Source organism: Onychomys torridus, chromosome 11, assembly GCF_903995425.1.
Source record: "Onychomys torridus chromosome 11, mOncTor1.1, whole genome shotgun sequence".
NCBI lineage: Eukaryota > Metazoa > Chordata > Mammalia > Rodentia > Cricetidae > Onychomys > Onychomys torridus.
The window spans coordinates 74,459,512-74,473,303 of record NC_050453.1 but is presented as its reverse complement, the minus strand read 5'-3'; the positions used below and the strand labels follow the sequence as shown (position 1 = coordinate 74,473,303).

Below are 13,792 nucleotides of genomic sequence, written 5' to 3'. Positions count from 1 at the left end.
AGAGTGAGTTCCAGAACGGCCAGGACTACACAGAGAAACCCTTTCCAAAAAACCAAACAAACAACCAACCAACCAAACAAAGAGTACAATGCCCTCAGTGTAATCTGTATCCAATCAGAATAATAAAGTCTTTAGCTTCTACAGCAAATGTGTTACCCTTCAAGGACAATATGGCAGTCAACTATTTGTCTTGAAAAAATGATAATCTATATGAGACCCCAAAGAGATGAGGCACAATTATTGTGACAAAGATAAGGAGTACACCAGAATGCAGCATTAGATACAAAATTCAGGAGGATATCTACAAATTTGACTTTCCTCAAATCTAGCAATTTTAGATCAACTTCTTTAGCTCATTAGTACGAAAGGATCAATGCACAGAGGAAAGAAAAAGATTAGTCAATCATTCTTGGTAATTTACAAAAAGAAAATAAACAGGTGGGCACCCTAAGATTTCTGGTCCTGCAGGGACTGCATAGCAATCATGACAAACAGACAAACAATAACCAGGATCCTAAAGTGCATACAGTATAACCTGAGTGCAAAGAACACATAATTTCCTTCACCACAGGACAACATTGAGCTCTAAGGATATCACCATAGGTCTGCTACACTGGACAACAAATCAGAAATTCCTTCAAGTAACAGAGTGATCGGATGCTAAGTGTGAGCCCTACCTGTTCTTCTTCCTTCCTTTTCTCTTCTCTCCTTTCTTCAAGTTTTTTTGTGAGTCTGTTTAAACAACAAAGCACCAAGATACATTCTATTATTCAAAACACAACTAAGAATTTTATTGGGGCCGGCACCAGGGATGGGGTGAACAGCTTTAACATTAGCACTTAGGAAACAGAGGCTAGCTAGGACTACATAATCAGCTGTCTCAAAAAGGATTTCTTTAGCTAAAACAAAAAGAAATATGGAAACCAAAACAGAACTCTGAAAGTACAACACAGTTTGTCTGCACATCTCCTGTTCCCCACAGAGATCAGGCCCTGCAGGATCCATCAGAAGCCTTTTCCACCCTGTTTTAGCCTAGCTCTACTATCAGAGTTCTCCCTTTTCCATGATGTATCAGACAGATAGTGCTTGAAACATACATAAGCCTGAGCTGAAGAGATGGCTGAGCAGTTAAAAGCTTACTGTTCATGCACTGGACCAAAGTTCAATTCCCACAGCCCCTCCTCCCCCCTTTTTCGAGACAGGGTCTCTCTGTAGCTTTGGAGCCTGTCCTGGACTAGCTCTGTAGACCAGGCTGGCCTCGAACTCACAGATATCCGAATGCCTCTGCCTTCCGAGTGCTGGGATTACAGGGGTGCATCACCACCGCCCAGCACCATAGCCCACTTCTTAAAGTTCACAACTGCTTGTATTCACAGCTGCAAGTGGCCAAGACACCAGTTCCTTTGAAGGTTTATGTATTTATTTCTGTCGTTCTTCTGTTCTGCAGAGCTGAGGATGGAAACTGGGACCTCATGTCTGCCAAGTGTTCTAACACTGAGCCAGACTCCAGTGTCTTCTAACAAGTATCTTTTTTTAAAATTTTCTTTTTTGCGACAGGGTTTCTCTGTGTAGCCTGGCTGTCCTGGAACTCACTCTGTAGACCAGGCTGGCCCCTAACTCACAACATTCGCTTGCCTCTACCTCCTGAGTGCTGGGATTAAAGGGACAATTAAAGGGGTAAATTTAATTTAAATTAAGTTCATTTCCTTTAATTAAAGGAAACTAAAAAAGCATTTTTAATTTCCACATAATATTAAAGGTTTTATGTTGAGATTAAAAATATTAGCCATTAACTCACACTTTTTAATTACCTCATAACAGATAAATTCATAGTTATTGCATTTTTATAAGCCCTAAACTAGAAACTACAATGAGTCAGAGACCTTTACTATTAGTTCAACCAATAAAAAAAATGACATTTAGGGGGCCGGAGAGATGGCTTAGAGATTAAGAGCACTGGTTGCTCTTCCAGAGGTCCTGAGTTGAATTCCCAGCAACCACTTGGTGGCTCACAACTGTCTGTAATGAGATCTGGTGCCCTCTTCTGGCATGTAGGAACACATACCTGCACAATACCATATACATAATAAATAAATCTTTTTTTTTTTTTTTTTTTTTTTTTTAAAGACAGGGTTTCTCTGTGTAGTTTTGCGCCTTTCCTGGAACTCACTCTGTAGACCAGGCTGGCCTCGAACTCACAGAGATCCGCCTGCCTCTACTTCCCAAGTGCTGGGATTAAAGGCGTGTGCCACCACTGCCCGCAGATGTCATTTATTTAGGGTCTGTTTTTTTTTCCCTAGTTTTTTTTCTTTCTTTCTTTCTTTTTTTTTTTTTTTAAGATTTATTTATTTAGCTGGGCGGTGGTGGCGCACGCCTTTAATCCCAGCACTTGGGAGGTAGAGGCAGGTGGATCTCTGTGAGTTCGAGGCCAGCCTGGGCTACAGAGTGAATTCCAGGAAAGGCACAAAGCTACACAGAGAAACCCTGTCTGGAAAAAAAAAAAAAAAAAAAAAAAAAAAAAAAAAATGACATTTAGTAGTTATGCAGAACCCCAGTTAAGTGCATATGCATAACATGAGCTATGTTTTTTGTTCATCTGGAGCTTATTTTTCTTCTGATATAAAGAGATAAAAGTGAAAGTGACAGATGGACACACATGCATGTACCAAAAGGACTCTTAGAACAAAACGCTCAGATCTACAGCTGACTGACAACTTCAAAGATACAGAAAAGCTGTACCCTAGTTTAAATTATCATGGAATAGCTCAATTATTGAGGCAATCAAAAATTTAAACCTACAACTCTGAATCTTCATTTGCATTATATTTAAGTTTCATTCAAGTTAACAAAATAACTAGAAATTAATTTTTTAAAACAAAATGCTTTCAACAAAAGTAAAAGCAAACCTTTCCACTCTAACAGTGAGATCCTCTGCTGGTCTCTGGTTTGAACATCCATGAGGTTCCTGGGAGGGGTTGTCACAACCTGAGCATTCTCCTCCTTAATTATTAAAAGAAAACAAAATAAGAATATTGCATGTAATGCAACTTGTAAAAGGTATAAATCATCTGTTAACCTTGTCTCTTGAATACTAGGATGACAGAAATGCACCACTGTGCTGATGGAATGCCAGACAAGCACTCCACCAGCTAAGCTAAGTCCTCACGCTTGGTTTGGGTTTATCAGGGTGTAAATGCATTTGAAAGGCTTGATATTATCTGTCTGGGATGCTACAGTGAGACTACCCCATGCCCTTAAATATAAAGTGAAGGAATACTCTTCCTGTACCTGCTGCAGTATCTGACTTTGTGTCTGAAGCAGCTGGTGTCTTACAAAGCTGTCTGGACTCAGCATTTTCACATACGTCATTAGGTTCAAATGAGGCAGATGGGGTAGATACTGAACTTTCTGACTGGTTGTCATTTGTAACCGATGTTTCACCTTTTGATGAATGCATCTCGGGAGAAAAGAAAAAAAAAGCCATTTAATGGTAGATTAATTATGAACACACATACACACCTAGAGTAGAAATACTAAGTACTCAGTAAAGACAACGAAATTCAATTACAAGCTGGCCAGAGCATAATTTTCCTTCTTCAGTCCTGGGGGATGAGCTCTATCTCCCACCCATAAAAGGTTTTAAAGCACAGGGACCTTCTAGCCAGGGGAGGGGCTCAAGCCACTTCCAAAGGCAAGGCAGATAGAAGATGGGCAATACCACACTCAGGACGAGCTCATTCTCTCAAGGGCCCCATCATTGCAGGTGTTGGCAACATTGTTCCTCTGATAAATGGGTCACTGGCTGGGGTAATACTACTTTGTCAAGCTATAGGATTCAGAGGGCAGTTCTGTGCTATCTTCAGAGAATATCTATTGTTAAAAACTGAACTATTCCAGGGCCTGAGATCAGAGAACATATACAGGTTGGGAAGCATCAATGTGGCCTGCCACAGCCCTTGAGTGAGAAAGTCCAAACAGACTCAGGGAACATGAGGGAAGGACTCCATGGGCTGAAGAGTGCAGTGCAGGACAGCGCTTGGGCTAGGAACTATGTTAAGAGATACCCTGCACACTGAGAGGCTAAAACCTGGAGCTTGACAGCTCTGAACTTAAGGCCAGTGTGGGAATCAAATTCCGGAGTCACTCTTCTTTTCTTCACTGCCGAAGTCTGAGAATTAAGGTTCTAGGGGTGTACTTGATACTCACATAGGCATCCCTTTAGAAGGGTGACTGATACTCAAAAGCCCTGAAACACAGAGGCAGGTCTTCACCTGTACCAACCTCAAAAAAACCACCTGTTGTTTTCTACACTCTAATCAATGATTAAAGGAAAAAATAGCCTTGCAACCCCAAAGTTCCAGAAAAATATGAACAATCCAAATCTTGAAGCAGCAGATAGCAAGAAATAACGATGAAATTAATGGCAGGGCATGGTGGTGCATGCCTTTAATCCCAGCACTTGGGGAGGCAGAGGCAGGAGGATCTTTGAGTTTGAGATCGGCCTGGTCTACAAAAAGAGTACTAGGACAGCCAGGACTACACAGAGAAATCCTTGAAAAAGCAAAATAAATAAATGAATAAAATAAATATAAATGAATAAAACTGAAAAATCTAGACAAAATGGGAATTTCCCTGGACACCTATGACCTAGCAAAAATTAAATAAAAAAGATATAAACAATTTAAACAGATCCATAACCATTAATGAGATTGAGGCCAGAATAAGGAAAAAAAAATCTTCTACCAAGATATGGTGGCACACGCCTTTAATCCCAGCACTTGGGAGGCAGAGGCAGGCGGATCTCTTTGAGTACTAGGCCAGCCTGGTCTACAGAGCGAGATCCAGGACAGGAGCAAAAGCTACACAGAGAAACCCTGTCTTGAAAAACAAAAACAAAAACAACAACAACCAAAAAACTATCTTGAAAAACCAAACCAAACCAAAACAAACAAACTTCCAAAGGGCTACTGTGGATTAAAAACAAAATCTTAGGAAACAAAAAACAAACAAAAAAAGTAACCAAACAAACAAACAAAAAAGCAGGTGGTGGCTAAGGCAAACACTAATCCCAGAAGCACGTGTGAGGCAGAGGCAGGCGGGTTTCTGTGAGTGTGTGGTCAGTCTGGTCTACAAAGCTAGTTCCAGAATAGCCAGGGCTATACAGAGAAACCTTGTCTTGAAACCTCCCACTCCCTAAAAAAAAGTTCTGGTTCCTTCCTTCTTACTTGCTGGACTTTGTGAATTCTTGTAACAAGTTCATCTGCAGAAACACTCCCTGCTATTACTTCCAAAGGGATTCCACTGTCTCCTATAAAGAAACTGGATGGAACACAGACTACAGGATCTGTACGGGTTAATTAAGTCTAATAGTTCATGTTTGAAACAAGAAGTTTTAAAAAATACAATAACAAAGCAAAACACATCATCTTCATGGATTTCACAATGTTCCTCACCCCCATTACCATATCATGCCTCTAGTGCATGTGATATGTAAAATGATTTATGGTTTGTATAGCATATTGGAGTGAAAATGTATTTCATTTTCCTACATCATTTTATCTGTTTTGCCTCTTGCCACCTACTTTTAACATTTCAACTAAATTACTCCATACTACTCTTCAGATATTCACATTAAAAAAGAAAACATTGGTTCAGCATCCATATGGCAGCTCACAACTGTCTGTAACTCCAGTTCCAGGGAACCCAACACCCTCACACAGATATACATATAGGCAAAACCAATGCACAGGAAATTTTTTTAAAAATCAGTTAATTAAAAAATACAAAACAAGGGGTTGGGGATTTAGCTCAGTGGTAGAGCACTTGCCTAAAAAGCGCAAGGCCCTGGGTTCGATCCTCAGCTCCAAAAAAAAACAAAAACAAAAACAAAAAACAAAACAACAAAAACCAGGATGATCCTGCAATTCAGCAAGGCCATTAAAAAAACAACAACAACACCCCCCCCCCCCCCACACACACACACAAAAAAAACCAAACCCACACACATTGGGGACTGGAGAGAAGGCTCAGAACACTTAACTGGTTTCCTAGAGGACCCAGGTTCAATTCTTAGCAACCACATGGCAGCTCACAGCTGTCTCAAACTACAGTTCCAGGGGACCTGACACCCTCACCCAGACATACATGCAAGCAAAACTTCAATGCACATAAAATAAAAATAAATTAAAAAAAGAAAAAAGTAAAACATCTACTTTGCCATTAGTTACAATGTATTACCTCAAAAGACTGCAACATTACTTCTACCAGAAGATAAGTCTTAAATAAAACTAAATTATAAATTTTTTAATTAAAAAAAGAAAAAATATAATATATATGAAACCAATTCTTCAATGAAAGGATACAGATTTGTGAAAATTGCAGACAGGCTTCACTGTAAAAAAGAAAAATCATAGTATGAATTCAACTATTTTCCAAATACTGGGTTGCTTTCATTAAATTTACTATATAACCACAAGTATATTTTAAAAACTACTAGTTGTCATAGCAATAAGATGGAAGGGCAGAAATATGAATTTTATTTCACAAGACATTTTTGTTCTTTTTAATTGCTGTTTTATAATTTCCAGATTAAACAATCCTTTCTTTTTATAACCCACAAAGTGGTGGCTAGGTTTACAAGTGCTAGGGAGGCAGAGGTGGGAGGATTTTTATGAGTTCAAGGTCAGTCTGGTCTATTCAGTGAGTTCTAGGACAGCCAGAGCTACATAGTGAGACCCATCTTGGAAAAGAACAAAACAAAAAGAATATCTCGTGTTACTTCTTTAATAGCAAATATACCTAAATAAAATCTCGGGGACTGTTGAAATGGCTCAGTGGTTAAGAGCATGGGCAGCTCTTTCAGAGGACCATGTTTTACTTCTAGTACCCACATGGTAGTTCACAATCACCTGTAACCCCAGTTCCAGGCAATCCAGCACCCCTTTCCTTGGGCACTGTATGCACATGATGCAGACATACACGGAAATACTTATAGAATACACATCAATCTTTAAAAAAATCTTAGCCTGTATTAAGATACAGTGACATAGCATACTACTCTGTAATAACAAGGATGAAACACCCTAAATATCCATCAAGAAAAACTGTCTAAAAGAATTAACAGGGAAAAGGTATAGAAAGTTGTCAAATACCATCACTTCTACAAAAAAAGTCAGAGGGCCACTGAGATGGTTCACTGGGTAAGGCAGTTGCTGGGCAAGCTGGACAATCTGAGTTAAATCTCCAGACCATACAGGAAGATGGAAGAGAACCAACTCTACCAAAGCATCCATATGTGTGCTATTACGTGTGTGTCCCTTTCCCTATGATAATAAAAAAAATTTAAATTGGAAAATATATTTTAATGATTTACTTAACACCAGTAAAGAGCTTGGTGGTCAAGGGATAGGAGAGAGGGCTCAGATAACAGTAAAGCACATGCCTAGCATGTATCATCCCTCAATTCAATCACTAGCAAAACCCATGAATGCACACTTACACACACAGTCAGGAATAAGAGAGACTTTTTAGAGTAGTATTAATCAGATACTGAACAAAGCCAGTAATCGCATAATTCCCACATACTGCTATAAACCAAAGACAACACGCTGGAGAGACGGTTCAGCAATTAAGAGAGCTTGATGCTCTTCCAGGAGATTCCAGTCAGATGGCAGTACCCACATCAGGTGGCTCACAAATACCTGTAACTCTACTTTCAGAGGACCTGAGACCCATTTCTGGCCTGCAGAGACACTGCATGGATGTGGGGCACATATATATGGGCTCAGGCAGGCACCTATACACACACATGAATAAAAATAAAATAAAACATATGCTATATAGTTCAGTAACTATAAAACAGGTCTGCTTTATGCTACTTTTGTTAATATAAAACAATGTAAGTGAAAGTTTCATGAGCTTACAGGTAAAGTTCTGAACATTCATGTATTTAATGTGTGTGTATGTACACTACATGTGTGTCTGATGTCCACAGAGGCCAGAAGCGGGTATTGGATTTTTTGTAATCCCTGGAACTAGAATTACAGTAGTTTTGAGACTCTGTATGGGTGCTGTTAATTGAACCCAGGTCCTCTTGGAAGTGTAGCCAGTGTGCTTAAATGGACCATCTCTTCAGCCCCCTGAACCTTTTTATCTTAACAATGTTTTTCTAAGCATGTTATCTATTTTGAGATGAATATTAAAAAGACATTTGTAACAGTTAATAAATTAAAGATCTTACAGTCTGAAAATTATTGCCAGGCTAAAATCTAAAATCCAAATTAGCTGGGAAGATGAGACAGGAAAACAGATTCTAGAATAGCTTGGGCTACTCAATGAGTTCAAGCCTACCTTATACAACTTTGTAAGCCACTGTACAAAGTAAAATGGCAGGTATGGCGACGCATATGCATAATTTTAACACTTCAGAGGTAGAAGCAGCAGGGTCAGTAACTCAAGGTCAGCCTTAGCTACATAGCAAGTTTGGGGCCAACTTGGGTTACACAAGTTCCTGTCTCAAAACACACACACACACACACACACACACACACACACACACACACACACAATAAAAAGGAGGACAGAGAATAAAACAAAAGCCTGTTTAACAGGAACTATGAGGCCCTATGTCTTTATTCTCTTTGACTTATTTCTTTATAAGTTTGTGTGCACACACTCATGAGTGCATACACTCCATGCCGCATATGTGGAAATCAGAGGATAATTATGAGTCAGTTCTCTACTTCTAGCATGTGCGCTCTGGAGAATCAAACCTGGGTCACCAGGCTTGGTGGCAAGTGCCTTTACCTGCTGAGCTGTTTTGATAGCCCCCAAATCATATTTTTTGTTACATGCTACATGGATGTGTGGTGGACAAGAGAAACTCTAATGAATTTGAAAATGGTAACCAGAAATTAAGTTCCCATGAAAATATTAATTTTGCCTTATAACTTCTTTATAATAAAGTTTAAATAGTAATCTAACAAAATAATTTAAATTCCCATAACTGGCTGCAGTGATATACTCAAAAACAATAAAAATGTAATTTAAGTTCCCAATATACCTTAGTGCCTTAGTGTGGTGGTATTTTATTTGTATGTTAATAAAGTTTGCCTGGAGATCAGAGGAAATAGCAAGCCATTTTAAGTGAACACAAAAGTCAGGCAGTAGTAGCACATGACCTTACTTAGCAGGCAGTCTCTGTGTGCAAGGCCACGCTAGGGAACAGAGCCAAGCATGGTGACACATGCCTTTAATCCCAGTACCAACCATAGAGACCTGGAGGTCTGTACAGACAGTAACAAGGAAGTGAGGTAGCTGGGCTAAGAGCCAATGAGAGGGCAGTACAACAAGGCAATAAAGGCATGGATAGACAGGAAATAGCTCACTTTTGGAAGCTGCAGCGTGGTGAGGTAAGGTTAACTGGTAGCTATTCCTATTTCCCTGATCTCTAAGGCCTTCACCCCTATATTTGGCTCCGTGTTTTTTATTTAATAAGACGGCTTAGAAATTTGTCTATACCGTAGATATGTGTACCCATAAACTTAACATTCGTAATTGTCTAAGAGTATCATCAAAAATAACAAAAACCATGCTTACAAGATAAAAAAGTAATGAAACATTAAAGCATAAGCATACCTTTTAGTATCAATTTTAATAGCCACAAAATTGTTTGAAGATGCTTCTGTCACTTTCTCATCTTCCCAGCTTGCAGCCATCTGTGTAGACTGCTCATCATCACCTGTGAGAACATTTCAAGAACTCTTAGAAAGGCCAAACCAGGACTGCTAATTCTAAATTCTTTCCCCTGTGAAACTAGAACTCCACATAAAATATAACTCACAAATGTTTTTCTTTCAAATTTTATTTTTTATTTTATGTGTATAAGCACTTTGCCTTGCATACACTTCTGAGCATCACAATGTGCAATGCCTAAGGAGGCCAGAAGATGGTTTTGGAACCCCTGAAAATGGAGATACAGACAGGGTGAGCTGCCATGTGAGTGCTGGGAACAAAACTGGTTCTCAGAGCAACAAATGTGTCCCCCCCCCCCCCCCCCCGAGACAGTCTGTATGTAATCTGGGAACTCACTGTTTCTGCCTCCCAAGTGCTAGGATTAAAGGGGTGCTCCACCACACCTAGTTTAGCAAGTACTCTCTTAACTTCACCAGACTTGAAAACTGATCCTTCAGAAGCTGTGGCCATGGTGAAGTGCTTGTCTTGAACGCACAAAGCCCTTGGTTTGATCCCCCACAGAGCTCACATACCAATGAGCCCCAAAACTTTATCTCTAACTTCAGTTGGCCACCTAAAAAATACACACAAATGTAACTACTACTTATAACTTCCATTGCTACCACCTTGAGCAAAGTTAGCAGAGGTCACCCAGACAATTATAGTAGCCTAAATGGTTCTTCCCCGCTGAGTCTTTTTTAAAAGATTTCTTTACTTATTTTTATTTTGTGTGTGTTTTGTCTGTCTGTCTGTCTGTATATATATACATACATGTACGTCTAGTAGTCTAGTACTCAGAGGCCAGAAGAGGCCGAGTGGTGGTGGCGTACACTTTTAATCCCAGCACTCAGGAGGCAGACAAGTCAGGCAGATCTCCTGAGTTCAAGGCCAGCCTGGTCTACAGAGTGAGTTCCTGCATAGCCAGGGCTACACAGAGAAGCCCTGTCTTGGGGGAGGGGGAGGCCAGAAGAGGGCCTCAGATGCCCTGGAGCTGGGATTATGGACAGTAAGCTGCCACGCTATGCTGGGAACTGAACCCGAGCCCTGTGGAAGAAGAACAAATGCCCTTGGCGTGTCCAGTCCCACTCGGGTGTCTGTCCTTACACAGCAGCTGGCTGTCATGTAGCTTCTGAGAACTGAACTCGGGGCCTCTGTAAGAGCAGCAAGTACTCCTAACCACTGAACCATCTCTCCAGCACTTAACATTAAACAGGTTGTAAAAATTAGCTTTCCTATAAAGACTTGGACATAAAAACCATCACAGGTCAACCACTTTCTAATACACCATGTATCTTAATTATCTTTATTGTTTACTGTCTTTGTCTCCCAAATAGAAAATATTCTAGGAGGGCAAAGAGAATTTTTCATGTTATCTTAAGATGGAAATCTCGCCAGGCGGTGGTGGCCCATGCCTTTAATTCCAGCACTTGAGGGAAGCAGAGGCAGGCAGATCTCTGTGAGTCGAGGCCAGCCTGGTCTACAGAACGAGATCCAGGACAGGCACCAAAACTACAGAGAAATCCTGTCTCGAAAAACAAACAAACAAACAAAAAACAAAAACAAAACAACAACAAAAAAAGACGGAAATCCCTACAACAGAACCTGCACCTAGGCATAAAGCAGGTATTCAGTATTTACTGGAATACACATTTAAATGTTTAATATAGTAAGCATACAAGCATGCCTATAATACTTGACTACACATCTGAATGAGGTGAGAGCCTATGAAAAATCTGGACATGGAAAGGGACAGACGAAAAGCAATTAAGAATACCCTTTTAACAGGCTCATGGAAGTCACAACAAAGAATAAAGGGGAGCTGCTATTTGCAATGAGAGCATTCTGAATGAAAATGTTTCCAGAGACAACGGGGCTGGAAGAAATATCAACCTAGGAAATAGTTATTAAGAACATTCTTTCTCCAGTCACTTAAGGAGGCAGTCAAGAGTGAGAAGTGTTGCGTAGTCTTTCCTTCATTCACTATTTTATTCTACTTCAGTTCATTTGTTCAGTTCATAGGCATTGGGCTTGTGTGCTAGATATGAAATAAACACTGTTCTCAGCACAGCTTAAAATCTAATGATCTACTGTATGTATTGATGCTCTATATCCAAACAAGCAGACAACTACCAACACTTAAAATCTAATGATCTATTGTATGTATTTATGCTCTATATCCAAACAAGCAGACAACTACCAACACTTAAAATCTAATGATCTATTGTATGTATTTATGCTCTATATCCAAACAAGCAGACAACTACCAACACTTAAAGCGGTAATTGCTATGAATGAGAGTGTTTGGGTTTGGGAAGACAGTCAGTTCAGTTAGTAACAAGATCATGTGAGCACACATTCAAATAAATAAAATCTCTTCACCATGGTCAGAGAAATGTTCTCTGAGATGGCTTTAGTTTTTGAGACAAGGTCTCTCTACACAGCCCCGGATGTCATGGATCTCACTATGTAGATCGGGTTGGCCTTGAATTCCCAAGTGCTGAGATTAAAGACATGTAGCATCATACCCATCTCTAAGTTGACATTTGAGGTGGACCAGGAATGAGCTACACCAAGTACAGAAAAGTTCACCATGCAGAAAGAATACACGTACAGAGAAAGGTCTGTGTGGCTGGGAAAATAATAAACAATGGAGAACACGAGGCAAATGGAACTGAAAAGTTAATGAAGGCTACCCACATCGTGGATTATCTAACAGAATGTACAATGGTGACATTTAGCCAGAAACCCTGGGGGAGAATAACAAATGAAGGCAATAAACATATTTAAGCTTGAGTCAGTCATAAGAAGGAGACTATGTTTTGTTTTTTCCTTTTCTTTATAAAGTTGCTGTCTTTCATTTCCCCACCCATACTGACTGGCTAGGTTAGTGAGTGTCTCAATGTCGCATTCCCTCTGGCACTGTCTGTTCCTAGCTCAGCCTTGTGATGGCAGCAGTAGCTGAGGGAAGTCCTCCAGGAGAAGAGGCTTCTTACTACTTCTTACTCCACTAGAACTACAAGTTGTCGCTGTCAGTCTCTTTAGAGGCTTGTTTCTAATCAAGTTATCAACCACATTAGAAAATCAGATGACCCTGAGATTTTAGGAACACACGTGCTAAACTTGGAGGTAGCAGCGATACTCAAAGTGAACACGCTTAAAGGTGTGCAATCTCTGAAGCAAAGACGCTGCACTCTTCCAGCCTCACCATCCAACCTAAGAAATCTCAACTGCTCCAACCTTACAGGCTTTGTGGTCTGTGTTAGCCAAAGGGGACAGCCAGCAGTGTCGGACATGAACCACTTCAGCCTGTCTTATAACATCACTGACTAGACAAGCATCTTTGCTTCCACCTCCTCATCAGATTTTGTACTTTGGCAAAATTGTCTTTACATTGTTCAGTTCAAACAGCTAGAACTGGAAATTCTTGTAATTTGGTTGAAGTATTTCTAGTTTCTAATATAACTTTACAATTATTTAGTTTTTATTTAAGTATTAAATGAATTACTTAATTCATGAAAATTATATTAAATAACGCCAGACGTAGTAGCCCATTCCTGAAGTCTTAGGTACTTGGGATTACTGTCTGTAACTCCAAGATCTAACACCCTCACACAAACATACATGCAGAAAACACTAATAAACATAAAATAAAATATCTTTTTAAAAAGAGAATAGCTATGTCTATGATACAATATAAAATATCTTGAGGACTATTTGTGTGACTTGGTTGGGGACTGGGTAGTGGTGGCGTAACTTGATCCTGAGGTTCTAAGGCATGAACGCTTTAGACAGCGGTGTCATGTCAGTGTCAAAAAAGGGACCTACCAGAGTGTGACTGCTTCACGACCCCAGTGTCTAGACATTCTTAGAGCAACATTCATCCTACTTTGTGTTGTGACCACCTAGCTAGGACTCTAGAAACACTAACTATATTTTGGAAGAGGTTAAGGGACAGACTCCACTGTCCATCCATTCTTAACAGTATTTCTGCAAACATTTAATAGTTGCTGATATTCTAAATATATCTACTACCAGCAAATCCTAGTAAAGTTAACTGAGG

At 39.8% G+C, this 13,792-nt stretch overlaps 1 protein-coding gene across 1 annotated transcript in view; it reads right to left on the bottom strand.

Moving 5' to 3' along the window:
• Positions 1-13,792, bottom strand: part of Ubxn4 (UBX domain protein 4) — a 32,023-nt gene that overhangs the window by 15,162 nt on the left and 3,069 nt on the right. Inside the window, exons 2-7 of the mRNA XM_036202236.1 lie at positions 9,637-9,739; positions 6,363-6,391; positions 5,226-5,344; positions 3,289-3,457; positions 2,907-3,000; positions 678-732 (exon numbers count right to left, since the gene is read on the bottom strand). Of these exons, the coding sequence (XP_036058129.1) occupies positions 678-732; positions 2,907-3,000; positions 3,289-3,457; positions 5,226-5,344; positions 6,363-6,391; positions 9,637-9,739 (569 nt within the window). The remainder of the gene's footprint in view (positions 1-677; positions 733-2,906; positions 3,001-3,288; positions 3,458-5,225; positions 5,345-6,362; positions 6,392-9,636; positions 9,740-13,792) is intronic.